This window comes from Venturia canescens, chromosome 6 (genome assembly GCF_019457755.1).
Source record: "Venturia canescens isolate UGA chromosome 6, ASM1945775v1, whole genome shotgun sequence".
Taxonomy (NCBI): domain Eukaryota; kingdom Metazoa; phylum Arthropoda; class Insecta; order Hymenoptera; family Ichneumonidae; genus Venturia; species Venturia canescens.
In genome coordinates this window covers 3,501,429-3,527,922 of record NC_057426.1, presented here as the reverse complement: position 1 = coordinate 3,527,922, position 26,494 = coordinate 3,501,429, and the positions used below count along the sequence as shown (strand labels likewise).

Here is a 26,494-nt window from a genome sequence, read left to right as displayed (position 1 = left end):
GTTATGCATTTTTTCAAGCTTTCAAATCTTAGATCGCGTTTACTGAGTAAACGGTTGGAGATGGAGTAAAAACGAATGGGACCAATTCTGTAGAGAATTGAATTCCCTACAAAAAAGTACCAGGACAAATTTTCGAGTCGTTGGTACTTCCGGCCCCAGGGCGCTCCGAAAAAGCCTGTTTTTCCGGGAGTTTTTTCGCTCGCCTACACGGACCGAGTGCACGGGGATTCGAGGGCCGAAAACACGCGAAGCTGCGTGCAAGCGAGAAAACGCAAGGAACCAGAGCACAACACAGGCCTCAGCTCCGTGCCAGAAACGAAAATACATCCGGGGTGAGAGAAGCAGGAAAGACAGAAAATAATAGAAAAAGAAACGAACGTCGGTAGTCGAACTGTTTTACGGTGAGTTCGCGCCGAGTTTACGGTGGAAGAGAAGAAAAGCTCTAGAAGAAAGAGATGTAAAGCTAACGACCACGGTGCCGATCCGAGCTCGAATAACACCTTGGAAAACGTGACATTTCGATCATCCAATCAATTGACGACCTTGACCTGCTAAACTCAAAGTTCTCGAGGCGTTCGACCAGGCTAATTATACGCTTTCGATCTACTCGTCACAGAAGAATCCATTAAAAAATATTTTTTTTCAAATTCACCAGATTAAACAGAATCGTTCTCCGATTGATGGAGCGTTGCTCGACCCTGGACGAGCAAGAACCAGAGTTTTTGGAGGTCCAACGAGAGCTCTCAAAAGTCCAATCTTCCTCTGTCATATTCGGCGTCGATCACGCCGCTTAATCGAGGAGTCAGTAACCGGAAAAAGCCTAAAAAAATGGAGCTTGGTCACGTGCGGAGTTGAAGAGATTTTGACGGAAATATCTTATCACCGGCGGTGCGCGTGATACACCGCGCCGAGCATCGAAATCTTACAACTGCGAAAAAGCCTTTAATTGAGTTACGAATATATACGTATGCGTGTGAATATTTTTTTCTCTCGTTCGCTGCTCGGCTGGTTGAAGCACGTTGAAAAAGATTTTACAAGTGAGGACATAGGTGTGTACATATTAAGGAGTGCGCACCTCGCACTCACCGCCAAACACGTGTATTTTGTTCTCGGACTCGGGCAAAAGGTCTCTCTCTCTCTCTCGTTTTTTTCTCTCTCCTTTGCATCCGGCACGTTGACTAGACTAGACCACGCGTCTGTATGCCCTACTAATAGTTTTAACCGTGAAACCCGACGACTGCTTTATATTGAGACAGGTAAAATGTGAAAAAAGTCGCGAGTCGAGAGATGCAAGAAAAAAATGGGGATTGGTGACGCGTCGAAGCTCAACTTCCCTGTTTGTTTTTGGCGAGCGCAATCATTGTCTCGACAAATGTGCCCGTTGGCTATGAATATAATCAACGTTTTTCTGTTCATTCTCATTAACGAGATAAAATAATGGATAAAACGTTGTTCTTTCGACGTCGCAGTTTCCTCAATGGACAAACATTCGTGGGATTCAATTCCTTTGTGAACGATCGTTAGCTTAATTCTCGTCGCACACGCGTTGATAATGAGAAAGAGGTTAATCGTTCGAGAGAGAACGAAATTCCGATCGCGTCATTCGGAATGCGACTTTGTACGAGGAGTTTTTATTAGATAAAATTCGTTCTTATTTCGTTGAGCAGAGCGTTCGGAAAACTCGACAAGTTCTTTGTGCCACGGGGGAAAAGAGCGAGCGAGGGAGCCTCTCGGGGCAGGTGCTCGAGGTCCACATCGCCTCGCATCTCGCTCGTCTCGCCAGTGGGGGATGCTGCTGGATTTTATGCACTTTGTTTCATCGTCCGCTCTCTCAGACACACACACACACACACAAACACACAGACACACCCACATGCTCGGAGTCACACACAGCGAGGCGCGCGTGCAGTGTGCGCAGAGCAGCGTGCACACGCTCATTTCTCTTTGTTCGTTTTTTTCATATATTTATTTTCGTGTACAGCGTGGTACGAGCCGGTCGTTCGCAACTTCTCCGTGAAACCGGTTATCTTGTATATGCGCGTATCTCTCTGTCTCGCGAGCTGGACCACGAGAGAGCCCGATCGAGAGTACTTGAGGCACCGGGGGAGTCTTTATATTCAACGCTTCTCCTGCTGCTCTCGCCCCTTTTTTCTTCTCATTCTCATCGCTGGCGGCGAGTCCGCGTCTTCGAGGAATACTCCCCGTTTAGGAAACTTGAACGAGCCGGAGATGCGCAACAACCCTTCCTTTCATCTTTCCACGACTCGTCGATTAACTCGCAGCGCGTATTTGTGTTCGGGCACGCCGGGCTCCGAGATCCCTTCAGGAAAAATCACCTTTTCGGATCCGGAATATATTTCCGGCCGATAAAAACATCGCGACGCGGCGATTCCGATCGATCGATCGTCAAAACAATGGAGCAACGGACTGCGATGACGAATAAAAAAGTGTGTGCGTGTGTTTGTATATTTACCAGAATGTCCTGCAACGACACCGGCATCACGGAGCACGTTGACATATCCCGTTGACATTCAAAAACCACGTTTCCAGCTCTCCGTCAAAAGCTACTTACTGCATCAAGCTTTTCCTCCTTTTTTCTTCCCTCGACGGTTCTACAGGGAGATCCACTGATCCTGGATCGAAGTAACACAATAAATAAATCACTCGAAGCGAGCAAAACCGCGCGGAAGTCTTTTCAAGCGCGAATGCCGATTCCGCGACGAGTTTAAACACTGTTTTCTCAACGATTCGTCAATCTCTCGCGTCGCGGCGTTCCAGCTGCAGGGCTCAAGTCGTTCGGCACTATTATTATCAGGAAGAATCAGCGGGCGCGCGACGAATCGGGCGTCGCGAGAAACTGTTAACATCCGGCAGTGGCCGCGTGGACACTGTCCACCGTTGGGAATCGCGGTTCTGCCGCGCGGAAGTCTCGCTCCTTTTTCCCCCGCCCCCGCGACTTACTACTACTTCGGAGAGCCACTATATCGAATTAAGCTACAGTGAGTATGCCGCGCGACGATGAGACTCGCGCTCGCGCGCGGCCCGTTCGAGCGAGGTATACACGGACGAGGCGAGCAGAGCTCGCTCCGATCCTACCCCTTGGCCAGCGCTCGGTCTCTTTTCGCGTCGACATAATCCAATATCGCGGAGTACACAGACCTTGTGGTTATGCGGTCGTCGGGTTTGCGCGTTCCGCCTTCTTCGCTGCGGGAGCGTGTACGTGTATTTGTCGAGAAAAAAACGTGTTTGGGTACAACCTCGTGCAGCGATATTCGTACTAATATATTCAGCGTTTTAGTCTGCGCTGCGATAGAATAAAAGTATTCAAAAGACCGAAGCGCACAGTCGTTGACAAGCTGCCAATCTCGAGCGATGATCGACTGCTGTGAAATGATCCTTCGAGGCGAAAACGAGAAGAGCGAGACACGACGGAGCTCTGGGGAATGGGCGAATAACCCGTTTCTTCCAGGCTGTGCTCATACTCGGAGGATTAAATCCGTGAAAATACATTTTTCCGGCCGAGCTGTCGAAACACGTGTCGTGGCCTAACGACCCTGCGAATCGAAGGAGGCTCGCTCTCGTCTTTGGGATAAAGAGAAACCGCGGTTTATTTCGAGTTTCGAAAATACTCGGGATGAGATACTACCCCGGGTCCCGGAGAGGAGGAACGAAGTCAGATAGTTCCCCATCAATCAGTTTCACCTTCATTCGCGACGGAGTTCATCGCTCGAAAAGCGACTTACCATATCCCCGAGCGCAGAAAGTTACTGTTCTTATAGTAACGTCGGACCACATCGATATTATAATAATAATCGTTACAGAGTGTGTCAAAAATAATGCGCAAACGTTTGGGGAACCATTACCATAGTAAATAACGCGCTGTACTATATAAAAAATGAACACCGAGCGAATTTTGATCAAAAACATAGTAAATAATGAAATAGTTTGATGAAAATTTAGGAGATAAGATAGCAATCTCTGCGTGCTATATCAAAAATTGCATGGTTTCGTATTTTCCCTTTACCGCATTAAATTTAGCTCAATAACATAACAAAATTCACGTCCCCACCAATTATATGAGGCGTTGCGAGTGTAAACATGAAAATTAACCAGCGGCACATAGTAAAATTTCAAGCAATTTGTCCACTCCAATTCACCAATTTTTAACATTTCGCCAAAGACAGCACGAGTGACATTCGGATATGGATACATCGCTCGATGTAAGAATGTCGCCGCAGACCTAAATTTTGCCTATCGTACATAGTAAAATTTGAGAGAACTGCTTTCGGCATCAAAATTATACTATGCACTTTGGTGAAATGTAATAGAATGGCGATATAGAACAGCGCTGGTACAAAACATAGCAAATTTTTCTAGCAAATTCATCGGAAGTATTCGTATAAAGTCTCTCCGCGTACGGGATTGGAATGACGAAGGATCGTTAAGGGCAGAGACGACGGTTGTGAGATACCAATCGAAGCGCAATGCGCATCGGTCTTTTTTCTCAGAGTCTCGTTACGTTATTCCTTTTTTATAATATTTGTGCGTCAAGCTCCGCGCGTTTTTCTCTCAGTCTCCGCGTCTCGTTTGCGGGCGTCGTCCCCGCGGTGGTTCGGTTTCGCAATTAACGATTCCGGCAACGAGGACGACGCGAAGGCGGTCCAACGAAGAGCAAACGAGTTCTGCCCCGAATAGCCGGTTCATCGTTCCGGAGCGCTTCGGGCCGATAGCTCGAAACTCTTCTCAGCGGAGCTGGGCTCGCAGGAGGCTCGGGAAGACAGCGAGTGGGGACCGCGGCTCTGGGTGATGGTGTGTGTGTACGTTTTAACGGCGGAAACTACGCAGTGGCCGCGCGAGCACCTCTCCGGGGAATCCGTTGGTTCGTTCCGAGATGTGGACTTCGGCGTGTGTTCCTGGCCGTTGACCCGGAGGAACACCCTGCGCGCTCGGATCTCGCTGTGTTAAACACGCCGAGAGGGAAAAATAAAAGAAACAGCGAAGCGAGTAGTTTCGCGTTACGCTGCGCGGAGCACTCGCGCGAACTCGCTTGCGTGTATCGATCGCGGTTCTACGCTTTCTTTTTCCCTCGTTAACTAATCTTCGAAAGCTTCAAAGCGAGGAACAGCGAGGTTTGCGCGCGGAGGGGGAGCGAAATAATGTGCAAAAAGTTTATGAAGCTCGATGAAATAAGAATTGTAATGCTCGAAAGTGCCTCGATTGACAGATGCTTCGCCGAATGTACTCAGCGGCATGTGGACATTCCATTGGAAAATGGCGCGGCTTCGGAAGCTTCTAAGCCGCGGAGCCACTTCATTTTCATAGGAATTCGACCCCCCTCCCCATGAATCGATTGTGCCCTAGCCTCGGTCCTTTCAGAAACAGAAGCCGCCAGGACTGTGCGGATTTTATGGGTACGAGGTATTTGGATCAGGTCCTCCAGGACGGGTCAAGCGAGAGCCCGGTGTGTATGCTACTCGTGCTACGGACAGCAACGAGTTGTGTGCGCGGGTAATTCGATATTGGCAAGAGGCCAGCATAAGCGAAGCAATAGGAGAGCTCGCCCTGGCTGCTTCGCCGGAGCGACTGGAGGCTGGAGACCGGAAAATGGTTAAGCGGCTGGTGTGCAAGCGAGCACTGCGAGTTCCGTTGGGCCAAGAGGCGCCTGCATCAACGTATGGCTCGCCAGCACAGAGCTTCTGTGACGAAGGTAACTCGAGGCAAGGAAAGTAACTTGCGAGAGAAACGATCAATTGTTGCAAGGTCTGGGTCTCTTTGATGCTTTTAAAGTTGAGCGATGAAAATGAACGGGGATCCTTCGCATCTTTCGTATGAACCGGTTTCTCCAGGCTTTTTTTGGGGCGCTGCGTGGATTGGAGCATTTCGTGACAGCCGCGCGATCTATTTTCTCTCTAAACGACGAGGCTTTTGGCCCGCCCATTTTCGAGGGCGTTCGAGTCGAGTGTCTGCTCCGTCTTTTTGTTGAAAGAACAGACAAACGGAAAATGAGAATTCGAAGCTGGTGCGGGCGCGCGTCTTCGCCATGGAAGGGCCAACTTGCGACTACGTGTGCAATTGATGGTTCGGTTGCTGGTAAATCGCGTTAGTTCATCGATCGAATCAGCCGTGAGGAAGGAGCTCCGTGTGTGTCTGGCGTGTTCATTTGGACTATGACATTACGACGAAGGCTTTCGGAGCCAAAGTTCCTGGGACGGAGCTGACCGAACTCGTGGCTCCCGCGGTGACGTTGTTCGTTGCGGGAAAATAACGCGGAAACTTGGGTCGTTCGACAATCGCAAGAGGAATAACTGGAGCTCGGAAGACCCAGAGTTCCCAACTCGAATCATTAGATCAATTGCGATTCCGAGCACTCGGTAAAACGCGTGCGTGCGGGCTGAATTAATCTTCCCGATAAATGCACGCTCCGTGACGTTCCCCGCGCGCAGCTCTCTTCTGGCTGAGTTGATCGTAATAATGCACATCGACAAAAGTGGATCGATGATGGATGAGAGAGCGTCGATGCGTTGTTACTCGCGCCTCGCGTACGATTTATCAATTTTTCTTTCAACCGTGCGTGCCGCGTGAATCGAGACCAGATGGAAAATTCTCATCAATTTTCCGCACCTTCTGTGCTCACGAATCAATAATTTTCCAACAAACGCGCTACGGATCGACGCGGATATATACCGAAACACTGAATTTCCGGTCGTTGGTTCGACGCGACCTTTCTCAAGGATAATTTCAACCATTATTATTCTTCAATACCAAATGAGATTCCCGACAGCTGTGATTTCGCGCGCACTGCCCTTTTCGCGCTCGCTCGCGATCCTCCTTCGCCTCCCCCCCGTCGAGTCTCTTCATCCAAAGAGCCACGATAAAGAGAGGAAAATGCTGGAGGAACAACGACACGACACACGTCCGATGGTAAGGATGGTCGGACAGACACTGATCGCACGATGCGTGAGCGCTAATATAAGCACGCATATATTCTCGGCGTGTGGTGCACCAACCACTGCGAGAGTCGAGGCATGCATGCGTGAGTCAGTGTGCTGAACGTGCTACAGTCTGGGCGAGGAGGAGCAGCGGCAGCGCCGGCAGAACGTTCACCATCAACGTATTATCCTATAACGTAATATACGTGCGTGTAAATCCACGTATGAATATCGCTATTGGTATGCTGGGTATAGACAAAGCTTTAAACGCACGCTCGTGTCGATGGGTTTGAAGTTCGCAACGAGAGGACACAGCCGCACTGGGATTATTCTCACGCGTATAGCGAGCCGAGCCGCGCGGCGATGCGACTCCGGATCCATCGTTATTATCTAGAAACTCAGTACGCTGAGCTAGGCCTTTGTGCGTTGAGCTTTTAACCGGTCCAACTGGATTGCAAGGGTCCTATTAATACTGACGGTTCGTTACGAATATGCTTGCATGGGGGAGATGAGCGGGGCGCGTATTGAGCTCGGTGTGAGGAGATCTCGGAAGTTGTCATTGGCAAGCAACCTGCTGCTGTCCCGGAGATTTCGAAATTCCGAAAAATCGGAATTCCGATAAATTTAATGAGCGGACAATAAAGTCCTGAATACGATTGAGTTTCGAATAAATGATTTTAAGCGTTGTTTCGGGGGGATATACTGAGGAGAGATCGTAAGAAGCGTATCCGAGAGGCGTCAAGTTTTGCTACGGATATTATAATCCCCACGCTGCGCGGTTCGAGGAGCCACCACGAGGGACCCCTCGTTGTAATCATCCTCGGAGTTTATTCCAACGCTTGGCAGCTCCGCTGCCCTGTTTGTAACACATCGACGAGGCTGCTGTCGTTGCCGTTGCTCGTATATCCCTGACGCACACACACACACACACGCTTCAACTCGACACCCATAATAATATAGACGAGGAAAAGAGTCGACGTAAGCGAGAATGCAGCCGAGTGATATTATAATTTCTAATTGAAACGCGCCGCGGTGTGGAACGCGTAGTTGAGTGCACGTCGCGCGCATTGTTCGACGAAGCGGAGAGTGGCAACACACAGCGTACCGTGTACACTCGGACCCTCGCTGCAGACGCTTGGCTTCCGACCTGTATGCATCGATGCGGCGTTCCCTTGATTACATAGAGCACAGACACTCTGTGATATTCGACCTGCCCTTTGACTCTCCGTACACGCTTATTCTTTTCACTCGCTGTTCTCGAATCTTTCGTTATACTTCGAGCGCTGAATATAGGCTGCGGAGTTGAACCTTGCGAGCACCGCGGGTCATATCGACCCAGGCGAAAGCGGTCCTTTATAAGGCGATTTATATAAGCTCGTTTCTGTCATTGTTTTTTTCATCGCGTCGCCTGCGAGCGCTACGAGCACCCTGGTAACTCAGGATTCATCAAACTTTTAGGGATTCCTACCCAGAAACTTGTGTCGTCGATTCGAAAATCTATAAAAATCCAGTCTCGTTGGGCTCGTCGGTATTTCCAGCACGGAGCTTCGTTGCCCGCGGTCCGTTGCTGCACACACTCGAGCCCCGGCTGATCCGTCGTGCTTGAACCGGGAAAATATGATCGTGAAGTGTACTGCAACAGCGCGTCGCGCCGGCAGAGAGCACCCTTTTTCGTGCCCTCAACCCTCCGCGGGAACCCACAGCGCGTCTAACGCCCTTTCGAAGTTAAGTGCTCGCCGGGCGAGCACAACTCATCTACCTACACAAAGCGAGGGTGAATAAATTATTGGACTCGGTGCTTCGGAATACCAACGCGGGGGCACACACGCGTATTCACCTGCGTACAGAAGCGCGTACTCACGAGGTCGTCAACATGCCCTCAACACACTTGTCCGCGATGCAGCCTGCGAGCTTCCCGCGGTATGATATCTTCAATTACCTTCGTACCTACTGGCCTACAGTTGCAGCGAACGCGACACTTGTCACATTCGATGCAGGAGCCAACGAGCCTCTTTCCCCCCCCGTCGTCGCTCCACCCCGCGCAGACACGAGGGTCGAAACATGCAGTTCGATATCAAAGAGGAAGCAAAGGGACAGGAGAGCCATTAAACCAGGGTACTTTGGACTGCTGTTTCAAACTCCTGGAATCTACTTCGAGTGCGTTGAGAGACTCGCAGGGTTTGCGCGCGACTCCGAGTCGACTGGATTCCACCAATTTCTACGGTTTCGACCGGTTTTGCCAGCGTACTTAAACACGATGGAAATTTTCTCCGAGGCTCATTGCAGAGTCGTGAAATCAGGTTAGAGGACATCGGGCCGATAATCTGTTAACCTCTTCGTAACGCCCTGGAGCCCGCGTTCAACGCAGCTCCGTTGAGGCGCGTTTGATTACTCGAAATAAAAATAATCGTGCAGATTGCTTCGATGCCTTTGGTTATGGAGCAGCGAAGCGAACTTCAGTTAAGTTGAAGCATTAAATAGCGCATTGTAAAAAGAGAAAAACGATGTTGACTCGGAGCGCGGGGAGCGTCGGAGATATTCGCAAACGCGCGTGAATGTAAACGGGGGGCTTCGTGAAATCTTGTTTACTCAATCCCAGTGCCACGGTGCTGCAGCAGTGGAGAGCTCTTTTTCTTCGACTGTTTTGCTTCTTCCATTACTCTCTCAACAACTTCATGCGAGAGAGTATTCCAACTCTCGTGAGCGAGCAGACACACCTGCGGGCGCGAGGAGCGTCCGCGACGACTTAATTCGTTTCGAGGAAAAAACATGTATACGCGGAAAAAAAACGTTTGAAAATGAGAAGTCGGTAAAACGACAGAAATGTGTACCGTTAATTAGAAGTACTGTTCAAAGTCGATTTGATTTTATCAAAAAAAAGAAGAAGAAGAAGAAGAAGAAGAGAAAAAACACACAGTCGAACGGATAAAGGGAAAGCTGTTCGCATTTAAAACCAATTCACTCGAAATTTACGAGCGGAAAATATTCAAATAAATTAGCCACGAAATTGGCATAGCAAAGGAATGGAAATCGGACGGTATGTTCGAGCGCGAACGGGAGCAATCGGGGTCACCGAACGCTCGCAGTAGAACGCCGTATTATATTCATAGCCAGGAACCATGAGATCCGTACAATCCGCTCTCGCGACCTCCCTTTCTCATCCTTCGTGATCCTATGAATTTATCATGAGCTTCCCATTCCGTATACCTGTAAGTTTCCTGTTTCGGTGATCACATAGCTCGTTGTACGTGTAGAAAAGTTTGTCCAAAAGCCTCTGAATGCCGACGAGAGGTCTCGTCCGTTTAATAACGAAGAGTCGCAAGAAGCAGGGATGCTGGTGCGAGAGTCGGGCACACTCTCTCGCACGATATTAAACTCCGTCGACGTGCGGTTTCCTGCTGGCTCCTCGACACACTCGGAGCTTCTACGTACAAACGGGCATCCGCAGGCCTTGGTACAGCAGGCCACAAATGATGGTGCACACAGCTCAGAGAGTACCGTGTCATTAGTAGAAATTGCACAGTGTCTCAGTGAATTTTGCATATTTTTAGAATCGGTGCACCGCGCGCGTATTGAATCGGGGAGAGGACGCAGGCGAGTGTTCGCATCGGCGGATCTTCCCCAGGCCAGCGCCGCGGTCACGCACATCCGGGAAAGTGCGTGCCGCCGATAAACGAAACATATTTTACAAATGCGTGTGGACGCGCGCGCACACACACACACACACACGTCAAAATGCATAATGACGATAAATTGAGAAAAAAATTTATCCGAAATCGTACGTCGCGCGTCGTCCGACTCGAAGCTTTAAAGCACATTTTTCAAAGACGACAAAACACATGACTACCGGAGGAAGTTGCGGCATCATCCCCGGCTCACGCCTCCGCAAAATAATCGACAAGTATTTCGCGAAGCGTCGCATCATCAGCCGCAATCTCAACTCATTAATCCCCAGGAATAAAGTGCTAATTGCACCGATAACAGCACATAGTTACCGGCACAGTTACGCGAAAGACTATTTCCGCACGACTTACAACTCGAAATATTTTGCTTTGCGCCAAGTTTCAACGAAGAACAGCCTTCGCTCTCTCTCTCTCTCTCTCTCTCGTTCTCTTCACCTTGGAGAGTTTGGCTGGTGCAGTGCATGCGGCACAAATTATGTCTACGAGGGTAGGGGGCTTCTGCTGTTGGTGCTTGTAGCGCGTACCACTGGAGGCGGTTCTCTGTTAGGGTCACGGAATGCCAGTCAGACCATAACCCATAGTCCGCGTGTTGACTGGGTGATACACATAGCCCGAGCGACGAGCTGTACGAATTGCTCACCCACTCGAGGTGCAGTCTGAGTTACCGGCGGACTTTGCTAACGTGCGCTCTCAGGCATTCATCAGGACATTGCTTGTCTCGGTAGTTCCATTCCGGAGCTCCCGTATACGAAGCGATTCTGTACATGAACGGCTATAACAACTGGAACGAAAGCTGTGCATGAAAAAGCCACGTTTCGCGGAGTCGCTGATGAAATTTTAGTTTTTTCTCCTCTTTGATCTCGAGTGAGGATGATTCTAGAGTTAGAAATATTTCTTAGCAACTTTAAGGTGGAGCTTCTTCGAGGCCAGTCTCAATGGTTAATGCAAAGGCGAAGTAATTTCCTCGAGAGTTACGAGCCTCCGAAGTTGCCCGAGTAATTTTCATGAGCTCGGCAACGTTGGACTCCCCGACAACAAAGACTTGTTCGCGGAAACAGGGGAGCAGAGAAAAATGGAGCGAGGGCTAATGAGACGGAAGCATTGGAAATAGTCGGAGGAAGATCGAGTTGCGATAATGCTTGGAGCAGGTTGTTTTGCGAGAGACAACGCCCTGCATGCTCCGGTGGGTTAATTAGATTATCGGTTTATCGATCGCGCGTTGCGTTCCTCATAGGTTTGTACTCACCACATGCGTCCTATGATGCTGATGATGCATACTGTGATGATGATGATGTCTTTTCTCCTTGGCATGATGATGTTTCCCGTGTGATTTGGTGCTGCCGCGATGCGGCGGATAAGTGTGGTATATCATGTTAACACCGAAACAAGGCTGGCGTCACCTGACCTCGGTAATGGTGCACTTTGTCGTTGCGATTTTCTGCGACGACGACGTCGATGACGAGGAGGAATTCTTGTGATTGTTCTGATGATGATTATTCGTCCCACTCGCGGGCAATACCGTTGTTACGCTGCCGCTACCTACCGACTCGTTATTGGCGATTTGTAATTTTCTGAATGTACTTTGACCGCTGCTCGAGGTCTCGGTGCTGCTTCCACCGGTGCTGTTCTTTTGATGATGATTGTGATGATGGCCAGAATGATTGTGAGACTTTTCGTCGTCCCGTGTGTTCAATACGTTGCGCAAGGTCAAATCGGCCTCGTCGACCTCGAAAGACGGCCGGTGACGCGGCAACATTTTGACGCTCGAACCGATCGGCGTTACCGTAGTCGCCGGATCCAGCTTCACCAACGCTGCTTGAAGACCCAACGCGTCCATCTTTCAAGATCCTTTCTCCCTCTTTCTCCTCGTCGAAGCCTGCTGCAGCTATTAATCGCTAGCAAAGTTGGGCTCCGTCCTTGAGATGTCGCTGCTTCGCTCGATATCTCGGACCCCCCCCGGTCCGTATCAATGAAATTTCTTGCGCCTTTCTCACTAGGATCGATGATCTTTCGATCGGTAACCGGGACTCGAGCCTTTCTAAATATCTTTCGCTTGGTGCTGTGCGAGCTAAGGATTTGGCCAGACCCCGTTAAGCAACATGCACGAGACTAATTTTATCATTTTTGTCTCTTAATGTGGTACGTACGTTTGATTAATTAGTCACACACTAATTCGATAAATGCACGACGAGATTATCTCAGATTTGACACGTTTTTTTGATTATTTATTTATTTAGTGGCGATTTATCATTGGAGAAAATTCTATTATATACGTTTAATACTGATTATTGTTTAACGGTCGAATTTTAATTTGGCTTTTAATAGTTGAAAATATTGGAACACTTCGAAGTTGAGAACAGTGCGGGGCGCGACGTTGCAATGATTTACGAACGTTACTACTTTAGCGAATATTTTTTATCGGTTGACACATTAACTTTAATATTCCGAGTAATAATCGTTATTAAAGGTGACTTACGATGATCGATCAATACGAACGAAAGTCGTTCGATGTTAAAAACTATCGGCTACAATTACCGTTTAATTTATTATCGTTTTCAATTGAGGCTACGTTGATTTTGATTATCGGAACACTTTAGATTTTGGCTTTCGATATTCGAGCTTTGAATATCATTTGATAATTGCGTTATTATCTCAGTGATTGAGAAGATTGAACAGTCTTTGCTGAAAATGGAAGAGAGGAAAGGTCGATTAATGAGAATTCCGCTACGAGGTGTTACGTGCGCGTTTCCGTATGGCTTCTTTTTCGGCTTTAAGATCCATCCCGAGCATTGAGTTAACGATAATTCCAGCGGTTATTGAATCCTACTGAAATTTAATGGATTGACAATGAACGTCGGACGAGGGTCGTCGCGTGTTCCGTTGAGTTTTACGTGTGTGGAAACTCTCGTCTCGTCGCTCGACATCGACTTTTGCGTTACACTCTTTTCAGTTTAATTTTATCATTGTGTGCACACGTCGGCGGGCGAGTCATTAACGACACGAGAGGAGCGGACGAGATTTAGCTCCTCTTTTGTGTGGTATTCTCAAGGCTGGTAAGAGAAGACGGTCGAGAAATATGCGCGTATCGTTCGAGGCAACTTTCGCTCGGAGCTCGGGATCGAAGCTAATCCAGCGGATAAAATAAAAATGCAAAGCCAATTCGCTCGATCGATAAAAATGTAAGCGCCTGAAAGCGTTTGAGTGGCATCGAATTAGAGTAATTTCATTGCAACGAAGCTATTGTTGCTTCTCGCCCTGTCAGTATTCAAGCGCGGCATACCGTTCCGTTGCCACGTCGTTGCTGGGCTTTGAATCTAAGTGGAATCTCTGGCGTCGAGCACAAAAGGAGGAGGTTGAATTTGCATAAGATACGCACGCTGCGGGCTTGCACTAGCGAGCACAGGAACAACGAAAATCGGATGATAAAGCCTGTCTTCGCAGAAACTTATTATTGGAGGTGCGCGGAGCACGTAAGTATAAAACGAATCTGCTGCGCTCGGGACGATAACCACGACCATTCGTAATGCGAGTAACGTGTAAGCATTTAGCATCGTCTTATTCTCATTTGATTGTAGGTTGTGCGGAGGGCGAGAGTGAAATCGGAGAAGAAGCGACGGCGGCGGCGGGCAGCTTCTGATAAACGAGAGCGCACGCTGCACCGCGACGAGCTGGGATCGCGGGATCTCGATCACGCAAGATTCTTAACTCCCCGGTGGGCGTGAGCGATGCATTTGATAAAGGATAAATATCAGTGTGGCTAGATTACGGGGATGTATAAATCGGAGGATGTATAAGTCGCAAGGTCGCCGGAGAAGCTTCTCCCAGAGAAGCGAAGTTAAACATGGGGGCAGGGCTGCGCATAAGGCGGTGCGAAAATCGTTGTCGGTTTGACGCTGCTCGATCTTGCTAATTAAACGAGACAAACACACCGAGCTGAGCGAAAGTTCCTAATGAATTTTCAGTTCTCGAGCTCTCGTGGACGAGCAAATGGGCATGTTTCGCTTTGAGAGCCTCCCGGCGTGTGGATGCGGGCAAGAGAGAGAGCGAATTCGCTCGAGTGAAACGGAGCGATTGCTCGATGTATCTCGCCCCCAGTTGCCACTGCTAGCGAGCATAGTTGCAGTCAATTTTCCTCCATCTGCGGACTTTCCGACAGAGAAAGAGGCGCGAGATAAGCAACGAAAGCAGCTATCGAGAGAGAGAGAAACTCGAGGCGTCAGCTTCAACGAGACGTACGTGTCGTAAATTGGAAATGCCCGCGTCTCCTGCACCAGGACATCACCGGACGGACGTGTAACACGCTACTGTCACCGTATTTCTGGACGAGGACGGACACCCGATACTTCCCTTAATACACACAGGCGCGCGCGCTCGCCTCGATATAAACCCGGTTGTGAAAAGAAATATAAACACGAAGGACGAAAAGTCTATGGATTATTCGAGAATGATGCAGAAGAGACACGCCATTAAATTATATGGTTCTGACTAATAACGCAGCGCTTGCGATTCCGCACGATGGAAAGAAGATTTATGGGAAGCTGGGGTAAGATGGCACGGAGGGGGGCAAGATCGAGGCAGTTCTCGAGTCAAATAATGACGCTGAAGTTTCCAGGGTTCGAGTCCAACGAAAAGATGCGTGAAAAAAACCCTCGAATAATTCCAGTCATTCTTCAATTTTGTTCCCTGCTCTCGAATTTGGAGTTTGCAGTTTTTCAACCTGCGTCGCTACTTCGTGAAATAAAAAATTGGCTAATTACAAATGTCTTTTTCCTCCATTCCGTTGAACTCGGACATTGCAAACTTCAGCGTTGCGTAAAATGAATAAAAAATTGCGATGATTTAACTATCATATTCGATTAAACTCCGAGCAAAATTAATCGGCGTTACGATAGCCCGATTGTACGAGAATAAAAGGTCAGAAGAACGAACGTTTGAGCTCAAAGTTTCTCGCTCGATCGTCCCATCTTGCCCCGTCTTCTTCGATATACATCCATAATTGATAGTATCGGTAAGTAATCATAGGACGAGCAGACACGTCAAGGCCATCTTACGATTCAATTGCGAACGGTGAGATGAAGCGCAAGAGGGATGTGTCTCGTTGGCGGAACGTCGCGTTTGAGATACGACGCGAGACGTCGAATCCTCAGTCGCGGCGTAGAGCGCCGCGAGCTCTCTTGATCGAGGTGTCACACGAACGGAGACACACCGAGATATGTTTAGCTGTGTATATCGAGTGGCGGATGGAGAGCCGACGCGATGTGTGCGAAGGTCGTGCGAAATACAGCGCTTATGGATATACGCGAGTGTGCTGGACCAGAGGGAGATAAAAGTACGAAGGCGCTGGCGCTATTCATCAGAGGACGAATCATGCGGCGAATCTTATTCTCGGAAAGGTGCAGATAAGAGGCATCCTTTTCTCTCAAATTGAATATTCATAAGAAACCTTTTATATTTGTATATTTTTAGTGGTTGTTTTACACTGCGTGAACGATACTGAGAGTGGGACAGCGACGAAGCTGCAGACGCGGAGGTCCCGAAATCAAAAGAGAACGAAGACCTGCCGCGCGCTTGTCGTCGCGATAAACCCGAGGCCCATAAGGAACTAATTAAGGCCCGGTGATCGATCAATTCGGAGTTTCGGCCGTGTCTGCATTTGCGCTTGGCGCGGCCAGCACGGTTTCTCAGTGGGACGTATATGTAGCATGTCTGCGCTGCAGTGCCGCCTCGACGAGCGAATATAGTCGCCGCGGAGGGCTGCATTCCTCGAGTTTGTGTGCGCGAGCTGAGGCTGTGTCGGTATGCTCGGTGTACGGGAAGCCAGGAAGGCTACACGCTCGATATTATTCGTGGAAATTGAGGAAGGTCCGCGCGGGGAGAGCTCGTCGGATTTCGAGGAGACCAGCATTTCCAAGGCCCCGTATTGTGCGCGATTCGGTACCGGGAATTTTCGGAATCCCGACATTGCCGATATGGGAACGCGCGGGAGGAAGCGACGCGAGCGAAGGTTGCTTGACCTTTCGAGAAAGAAAGGAGAAGCCGGAATGATCCTGGAGGGAAGAAAAGAGGTCGATGCACCGCGTGCTGGCCGGCAGTGGTCCATGCCGACTCTCTTTGTGTGCGCAAGGTTCGATTCGCGATTTGAGAGATGCCACCGATCCCGTCTCACAGGGCTGACAAAGCTGTTGCTCGCTCGCCCGAAATCCACATGGTAGAGGGATGCCCGAGAGCACTTCGCGAATAGTTTTGAGACCAACAGAAGAGATTTTTCTCCGGGGCGTAGCGAGAGATGAACAACTCGATGTCAGCCCACGCGTCTCGCCCACTCGATCCTTCAGGGACCGTAGGAACACACGAGGCAAAAAGTAAAAGCCGATCGAAAAACGAGACGAATATATGCCTCGAGTGTCACGCTGGTCTCTTGCCCTCGCTGCGTTCTTCGTGCACTCGCGATCGTATCGTATGAATCGGTCGATGACGCTGCTGCCTTGTCACTTCCATGACTTTTTCTCTTTCTCGTGTACACAGAAGGGTTGCCCCGGAGATAAAGGAGGAGGCTATAACGCTCCCATAAAAGTGCGCCAGCGCTCCGACGGGTCTCCCCGCGGATCCTCTCGCGATTGCTGACCTCGCGGCAACAACCCCCATGAAAACGGTTTCTCGTTTTTCAGAAGGAAAATGAAAGAATCGCCGATTGGGATTCGACGCGTGCAGCATCAAGGAGAACGCCGTCGACACTTTTCCGCGTCCTCTTGTGACGGATGCGACGTACGAACGGCTCCGCGCACACGACGCATAAACCGTGTGAAACGGTTTACGAGACGACGCGCGATGCGCGCGAGCGACGAGATGAAAAATTCAAGACACGAGTGTGTCTCTCCTCCGCTGCCTTTATTATTCTCGAGCGCATAAATGCCGAGGCCGTTTGCCAACCACCGGGCGCGCGCGAGAAGATGAATGCACGATGTTTCCTCTCAGCCGATGCGATGCTTCGGATGACCTCGGCGGATCGGACCCGGTAATAGCAATAATCGAGCAGTAACGAGAGCCGAGCAGAAGAAGCGAACGGCGCGGAGCGAAGAAGGAAGAGGCGAATGAGAAGCTGCTTAACAGAAGCTGAGAGAAGCGTCGCCCCCGAGATTCGGATGCTCCGTTGAAAACGAGCGAACCTCCACTTTGCCGAGGAGCTACTGCATTGTCGACGAAAATAAGACGTTGCTACCGTGGCTACTCGATCCTCGCTGCTCAGCGATGCACGCCAGCTTTTTTCCCTAACGTTCGCACGGGCTTTTGCGCCGTTTGAGTTGTAACGAATTGCTATAGAAATAAAAAGAATTCTCGAGAGCGCGAGCAACATTAAAACTAGTAAATATACGAGCCCCGAGCTTTGATTCATCGGGCTTTGAAGTATATAGGAAAAAATGGATAAATTATCACCGTACTCAGGGATAAAATATATAAGTGGTATGATAGTCGCGCGCAGGCGTTGCCCCACGAAGCTTTGCAGCGCGAGCGAGAGGGAGAGAGGAGGGATGACTCGAGGCAAAGAACAGGACGAGTTTGTGGCTTCGTTGAGACTTGGGAGATCGCGTGAACAACTACCATAAAGGAGAGCGATCCTTTAATTAATATAACGGCTTGTAATGACCGTGGCTTTATACGAAATCGTGAAGCTTCGATAAATACACGAGCGCGGAGCAGCAGCCTCCAGTTATCTCTATGAATCTATGATAGTAGGATAGAGCTGCTCGGGTTACAAGTGCCTCTTGCTCGATTCGCAATAAGACCAGAAATATCCCAAGAGTATCGACGCTGCTGTCCTCTTGCGAGGAGCGTTATACGGGGGAAATTGTTTTATGGGCATTTCCGGAACGGTCTTGCTGTTTATTTACCTGCCCCGTTATGGGTACACTAAACAAACTGGCAATATTTTTTTATCCCTCTTCGACCACTTGCTGCCGCACATTATCGCGTTTCGCGCTACGATAACGTCGAGAATCCGCGACTTATCATGGGAAATTTTATTCACTTTTCTCAATGAGAATCTTCTTTTTTCGGAGTCTCTTTTTGCCAGCGTGAAATTGTCGGCTCTACATGTCCATGCGCTATCGCCTGTTCCTTTAAGAACACCAAGCAAATCATTCATTACCGATGATAATCCTGCCCTAACGGTATTTACGTGTGTTTTTGTCGTGCTCTATCAGTGTGTAGGATGCTAGAGAGTTCGGAAGAAAGGCAATTGAAGAGGTAAACTATACGTAACGGTGTCCTGAGAGACAAGTAATCGCCGTACATATTTTCCATCCTTTTGTCTCTCTCCTTCTCTCTCTCGCCTTGTACGTCGCCCTATACCGACGTTTAACGACTCTTCAAGCTCTCTTGCGGCTTAGCATTACGATTTACGATGCCTCCGACTCGTTATTTCATTTCCAGACTGCGTTTGCGATCTACATCGGGTGTCGCCGTATCACCATTTATCTTTTCGCTATCGCCATTATTCATAATTACGAAAAAAAGGACGTTGATGCATTTTAAGGGGATAGCCGAGAGGGAGGAAACTGGAAAGAACAGGGCACGTAACCTCGTCGCGAAAATGCAAATTTCCAGATTCTTTTAGTTTGGAATATTCGTTTGAAAGAGTGCGACAATGTTCGTGATGTGAACCTTTGATTTAGGGTCTCGTTGACCAGATTCGTCGATCACACACGAAGCCTCGTAGACGTTTATAGAACCGAATAATTTAATATATATCCACGAAGATGCCACTGACGAGCATTCTATTTGGGGATAAAACGTTGAACAATTGGCTCGTATTGCGTCGTACGAACACCACGGACTCGAAATAACTCAATATCGAGATAAAGTAGCGGGAATCATTGAGAACAAATCCTCGATGCACTTCGGAGAGAAATCTATTGATTAACAATTTGGGAGACACTGAACTCGACGACGACGACGATTGTGAGCGCACACTTGAGGCCGCTCGAAAAAATACGATTTCAAACACACCCACGCACTCGCGTACGCGATTTTATCGAAGATACAATAGTCCGGGGAGAGGCACGTCACAATTATCAATAATTTGGCACGAAAATATGAAAAACAACAGTAACAAAATCTTTCGGATACTCCGGGATACCGAATCGAGATTAAAATCTTGACGAATGTCTACTTCCAAGTCACAAGTGAACCGTTTAAACAATCGTGTCGGTCCAACGACAAACGTACGTCGATGAAACGCTTTATTTTGGCGAGGAATTATCGTCTTATCGATTATTACGTTCGCCCGAGCACGACGACGAGGATGTTTATTTATTAGCGCAACAAGCGCACAACGTATGCTCACCGGTAACACACGCAACAGCGTCTTCTCCTTCCTTTTTAGTCATTGACCCCGAGAGAGGGAGGGAGAGAGACGGAGACTGGGGGGATCAAAGATTGAAAATGAGTTCAGTGGTCCTCGACGCTCGACGATAGTTTTTACGTTGCGAATAACGTTTCGTTCTCGTCGATTTATCAAGTTCGTAGCACAATTGAGAGCGAGTATAATAATGTGCGCTATTATTCGCATCGGCTGTATCGCGTTCGATGGTACACAGTGAGAATAAGTAAGCGTATATTGAGAGAACGAGGGTAGTAAAGCGAGGAGTGTATTAATATATAGTATGGTACGTAGTATAGTATCGTAGAAGGCGAACGCGTGACGAGGCCACGAGAGATGGGTGTTGCCCCTGGTTCTGCTGCTGTTTCTGGCTGTGATGCTGGATAGCGCTGCTGCTGCGGCGTTGCTCTTCTCAGATATTTCTCCGCGGTTCCCGGTTCGGCGAGAAAGCTTCAATGTTTTAGCACCTTAAAGTTTGTTCACGTACGCGAATAATAACAGTCGATTATTTCCTCGTGTCGAATATCCGGAGAGGTTTTCTCGAGGCTTCCACTGTCTCTCGATCTTCCAACAACAACAATCGACGTTTGTTCATTAACCAAAGTCCGCCCATTCGATGCCTCGCTCTCGAGAAGCCACTAAAGTATCCCGATGCTAAAAACAAACAAAAGTCCGTCTCCCTCCTCCCTTTCGTTATCGCTCAGTCCTCGAAGTAGTGAAATCGTCGACCGTGGACCTCCCGTATCCCGCGACACCGCGATTCTGTGTCTGATGAACTCGTGCAGGCAGTCAGGCAGGCGAGCAGCCAGGGGAGTCAGGGTGCGCAGGGGGTTGCTCGCGCTGGTAGCACCGCCACCACCACCACCACCACTACCAACTACGAAGCACTACCACGAGCGCGGATCGGCCGTAGCGGAGCACCAGCGGCAGAGAAACACCGCGCGAAGGGGGTGGGATCAATATGAGGTTGGCCCGAACGCGGGAAATTCGCGCGCAGGTCCCTCTTCGCTCTTCTCTTTTCCCTTCGCTCCCTTCCTCGAGAATCCACCATCTTTTTGTCTCCCTTGCACCTCGCTGCGTTACTTCCAAATGTCCCACTCGATTCTACTCCGCTCTTCGCCGCGCTCACAGCCCCCCCGCTGCCGTCCTCGTGTCATCCCTCATAATTCTTACCCTTTTTTATCTACCCCGCCCATCGCCCCTCGGCCACCTTCCTCTATTCGTTATCCTATGTACGAATGTATACGTGCATCGATGGCATATGTGGCACAAAAAACATTCAGTATCCAACTGTGTACTAGCTTCCCGTGTGTCTCGACGTTTCTCCAGACTACCCTTCTCGTTTCGCTCGCTTTTTTCACTGAGCGTACTACTCCACTCCTCCTCCTCCTCCTTATCGCCTCTCACTTTTCTCTCGTTTTCTCCTTCATCTCATTCTTCCATACAGCGGGACACGGGGAGCTTCGTATAGTCTGACATAGAAATTCACTCAACGGTCGAGGTGAAGGATTTAGCCACAGATTTCATTCGCCCAATTTTTGGCCAATTTTCGCTCCTCTCGCACCACCACTTGGATCCTTTTTGTGTACCACCAGGATCTTTTCTTTTACCCACATTTCTGCGTGGCGGGTAACGAACTGACTTGTCTCAGTTACGCTTCCGTCGCCGCTATTCTCCTAGGCTTCGCGCACACTACGTGCGGCTCTCTTTAATTCCGGTCGGGAAACGAGTCTCGATTTTCAAGAGCTCGGATAAATCGTTGTTTCCTCACAATATTGAGATCCATTATTCTTCGACATTTACATAATTCAACACACATTTTCGTACACGCGGATTTTATCGTCGTTACAAAAGCCTCGAATCTGCTAAGCCTCCATAGGGGCGGTATCGGGGAACGATTTTTTTTCGAATTGAGCACATCGCAGGGATTATAATCTCAGCTTCCAACAGCCCGCACTCGAACGTTTCGTTCTCAACGTTATTTTCTCAACTGTAAGCACTTTCCAGGGTTATTTATCCCTCGAACGGCAAAGAATATTTCAACCTCGTTAAACGATTTTATCGAAAAATCAAGGAATTGCAAAGCACAAAAAATCTTCAAATCCAATCGAAATTGAATTATCAACTAGACACGGAGACACTTTTATACGAATAGTTCTCTCAAATTTTACTATGTACGACATGCAAAATTTAGGTCTGCTGCGACATTCTTACATCGAGCGATGTATCCATATCCGAATGTCACTCGTGCTGTCTTTGGCGAAATGTTAAAAATTGGTGAATTGGAGTGGACAAATTGCTTGAAATTTTACTATGTGCCGCTGGTTAATTTTCATGTTTATATTCGCAACGCCTCATATAATTGGGTGGGCGCATGAATTTTGCTGTTATTGAGGAAAATTCAGTGCGGTAAAAGGGAAAATACGAAACTATGCAATTTTTCGTATAGCACAGAGAAACGACTGCTATGTTATCTCCTAAATTTTCATCAAATCATTTCATTATTTACTATGTTTTTAATCAAAATTTGCTCGGTGTTCATTTTTTATATAGTTCAGCGCGTTATTTCCTATATTAAGTGTGGTAATGGTTCCCCAAACTTTTGCATTATTTGACACACTCTGTAGCGATTATTATTATAATATCGATGTGGTCCGACGTTACTATAAAAACATAGTAATTTTCGCTATAAAAGTCTCTCCGTGGAGTTTCATTCGCTGTACAATTTCATTCTCATTTCACGCACATGCATTTCGTTCGCCACTTTCAGTTATTCGAATATGCGTGGCCCTTATTGCGTCTGTTGTACTTTAATCGATCTCTAGAATTTTCAAGATTCGATAAATATCTTTAGTCATAGCTGGCAGTTTTTCCTGCATTGATTCACTCTGCTCTCTCGTAATTCCCATGTCCCTGGAGCTGAGCAACCGAGTGGCATTTTTCAATTTTTTGTTTCATGGCTCGAGCCAACGTCGGCGAGGTATCTTATGAAAAGAAAATTTGTAGAGGATGAAACGTCACGAGTGAGCCACGATATTTCATCATGTTTTATAACTCGAGTTATTATAGTTCGTATAACAATTCCTACATGCATAATCTTCTGTTCGTTTTGACCCTGGAATCTCGTATTTATTCGAAATGTCAAGGGTTTTCATAAAACGTTAAGCGGCATACAAAAGCTTTAAAGCGATATACAAGCTTTGTGAAGGAAAGTATACAAAAACATAAAAAGGTGCTTGGCTGTTTTGTGCGAGAAATAACAAGGATGCCTCGATATAGAATAATTCATTAGACCTGACAAAATCCGGTCGCGCTCGTTCCCTTCGGATCGCGTTTATTTTCATTCCCCATCAAAGAGAATAATAATCGTTTTCTTAACAATGATAACAATAATTCGTAATAAAGAATGAAAATCTAGGATTTTATTGGAACGAAGGAACACGAGCGTTTAACCATCAGTACCGCGTTGTTTTATTTCTTCATCATCGGGAGCAAACTTTTAATAAGATTTTTTTCATCCGCGAGCTTATCCCCGTGTGTACTTAAGCAAAGTTTAATGTTCCGGGGATGTAATTTCGTATGGTTAAAAAAGAAAGTAATAGGAAGAAGAAAAATATTGTGTAATTATGAAAAGTTTGTGAAACGCAGGATACTTTTTCTTCTCGCGTGAGTTTAAATGCGGAGTTTTCAAAAAATCACGGCCAGTTTAATAAGTTTGAGTGAGATGCGACGAGGTGAAACTTCATCGATCCCTCGAGCTGGAATCCGGCGCGGTGTGTCTCAATTGTTCGTGCCATTATTGCCATTGCGGAACTAAATAAATTGGCTAAAGCGTAAGAATGAAAAGATACCAATGAAATACGCATTTCAACGGTGATCGGGTGAATGCATTGCTCCAAAGAAAGTGCTCGCACACGCGTGCTAAAACTCCTCGGCAGGAGTGAACGTCGGATCGATCGTTTTGTTTCGCCATTAAAGCTCAATCTCGATACGATCTCGTGTTTTGTCCAACGGCGCGATAGCCCATAAATTTCTATGCTATATTTATAACTTTGATTCTTGGGTGTTACAACTTTATATGCTCCCTTGTGAAATGTTAGACACGAGCTTGATACGTGCACCGCTCGGGCGGCACACCCGGATAACTTTCCACGAGACCGAGAGCTACTAAAATAATTAGGAGCAGCCTCACAGCTCTCTCCAGCTTTAACAACCCTCTTATTCTATCTTCAATTTCAATATTGACAACTTTTCATTCACGCTCGGGGGACGTACCGCAGATTCCGTAATGCGAAACCAGTTCATTACTCACGTGGAAAGAGTCAGGAGGCGTTCGAGCATCTGCGTCGATAATTTCGTCGGGTTGTTTTCGTTCGAATATGAAAAACGTACTGGCTCGTACCGAATTTTCATAAAGTCGCATTATTTTTTCTCGTCAAGTCGTTGCTGACGCGATCTTGAAAAGCTCGTTTATAAAACGTGAATTAATGGAACTATGGGAATTAATTGGAGAGACGGAGAGAATGAAAATGCAAAGAGAACGAGCGCCGGAGCGACCCCATTGACTTATAATTAAGGGAGAAAACTGAAGAAAAAACGAAAAAATCGGTTTTCTTTAAAATTCGAAGCTTTGCCATCGCAGTCGGAATAAGGTGTGAGAAAATATTTGTCGTCTAATTTATCAGACACTCTGCTCAGGTAGTCCGCATTGACCTGACTTCCGATACGCGCACGTACGCTTGTATTATGTGCAATATGTGGTTTGACCAGGTTCATAACTCTCCGAGGAAATTAAAGCATAAAATGATCCCATTATACGGAGTGTAGGGGAGAAACAGCTGTGGCGAAAAACGGTTCTGGTTCGTTGCCGAAAATTGCGCAAGTAAAATATCGATTTAAAATACATACATTGCGTGATTTATCGTGCCTGGGCTCGCTCCTCCGCGCTTAAGAATAGTTACTCGAGCTCGTTTTTTCGCCCCTTTTTCTCCTCGTTGTCCAACCGATTTCTTAACATCGACGAAATACTGACGAAATATGAATAGAAGTTGAAAGAAATGAGGAATTTACGATGTCGAGTATTGACACGAGTGCAGCGAGAGAATTCAAACAAAAACTATTTTCATTTCAATTTCAGCTTTTATTCGGCTCGTTCATTACCGGCGCGATCTCATGCACTTTCGAATTCTACATAAATTTATGGCTTTTCTTATTCAATATTCAGTCTGATTCATCGCGCGAGTGGCCGAATGCCAACGATTTATCAGCGGCTCTAAAAAATTCAACGAGCATTGAAAAACATGCTTCGTGCATGTTTCAGTACGATGGAAATAAAACGTTGAAAATTTCGCTGTGGAGGGAGTCTGTCAACAAGTTCGTTGATCGAATCGCGATGACTGGCGGCAACGTATGGAAATCATTGTCTATTAACAATGGAGCCAAACGAATGATACGAAGTGAAAATATTCGTTGCGGTATGGACGAAAAATTTCAGGATTCGATGATCGTGCTCAATTCGATTCCGAGTTAAAAATAACAACTTGCTGTGAAAGATGAAAAAAATAATCGAAACAACCGAAAAACGAAGTACTTCAGTATTTTCCTTTACAAATCGCCAGGCCAACTGAATTACCCCGAAACATTAGCGAGAGTCGAGAACGCGAAGCCTTTTCCTAATTTAAATATTGCCACTGACCTCGAGCAAGTGTCCGTAAGAACAAGTAAGACTAGCCCATTTGACAGCGGATATAATTTTGCTCTCTGTGGATTAGTTGAGAAGTAGCGAGTCTCTCGTCGTCAGACGTCTACGACAAGACGAATGTGGGTTTTTTAGCTTGCGCCTAGCAGTTATTGGCCCAATACAGATCCGCGTTGTAAGATTTGTAGACGTACAGGCTCCTTCAAAGTGGCTCCTCGCCATTGCTATAGAGAATGTGGGTGAAGAAAATCTGGCGAGAAAAGTCCCGAACTCTCATCACTTAAAAAGGAAGTTCATCAAAGTTGTTGACGGAAAAGAAATTTGATCTAAATTTTTGTACAAAGAAAGAAATATAATTCAAACTTTCATCACTGGGAGAAATTCATTAAAACTCATTGGTGCGAAATGGGCCCTCTGGTATTGCATTTCTATTGACAAATTTAGTAATACAATAGTATACAGTCATCGGCCCGAAAATGGTCCAAAACTGGTAAAATTCGCTTGGCCAATGATTGGTTACCATTCATGTGCCAAGTATTGCATTTTTACCGGGAAATATATAGTAAAAAATATTCAAGGTTTTCGGTCATCAGCCGATAATGGCCCAAGACTGATAAAGTTCGTTCGGCCGATCATTGGCTACCATTCAAGGGCCGACTGTCGGTTGCATATTGGCAAAAATATTCTTTTTTTTTATACGGCAGCCAATAAACGTCCAAGGACGGGGCCAAGCTTGGCAAAATATACTCGACAAGCCATGCGTGGGCCAAGCATTGGCCCTATTGTCAAGCTTGGCGTTTCCTAC

At 47.4% G+C, this 26,494-nt stretch overlaps 2 protein-coding genes across 2 annotated transcripts in view; both read right to left on the bottom strand.

The window, feature by feature from the left end:
* The window catches only part of LOC122412542 (probable serine/threonine-protein kinase dyrk2), a 193,927-nt gene that overhangs the window by 78,498 nt on the left and 88,935 nt on the right, over window positions 1-26,494 (bottom strand). The window lies entirely within an intron of this gene.
* Window positions 11,889-20,720, bottom strand: LOC122412545 (diacylglycerol O-acyltransferase 1-like). Its single transcript, XM_043422157.1, has 2 exons — window positions 19,274-20,720; window positions 11,889-13,294 (listed from the first exon to the last, which is right to left on the bottom strand). Exon 2 carries the CDS (start codon window positions 12,447-12,449, stop codon window positions 12,009-12,011), a length of 441 nt encoding a protein of 146 aa, XP_043278092.1. The 5' UTR covers window positions 12,450-13,294; window positions 19,274-20,720; the 3' UTR covers window positions 11,889-12,008.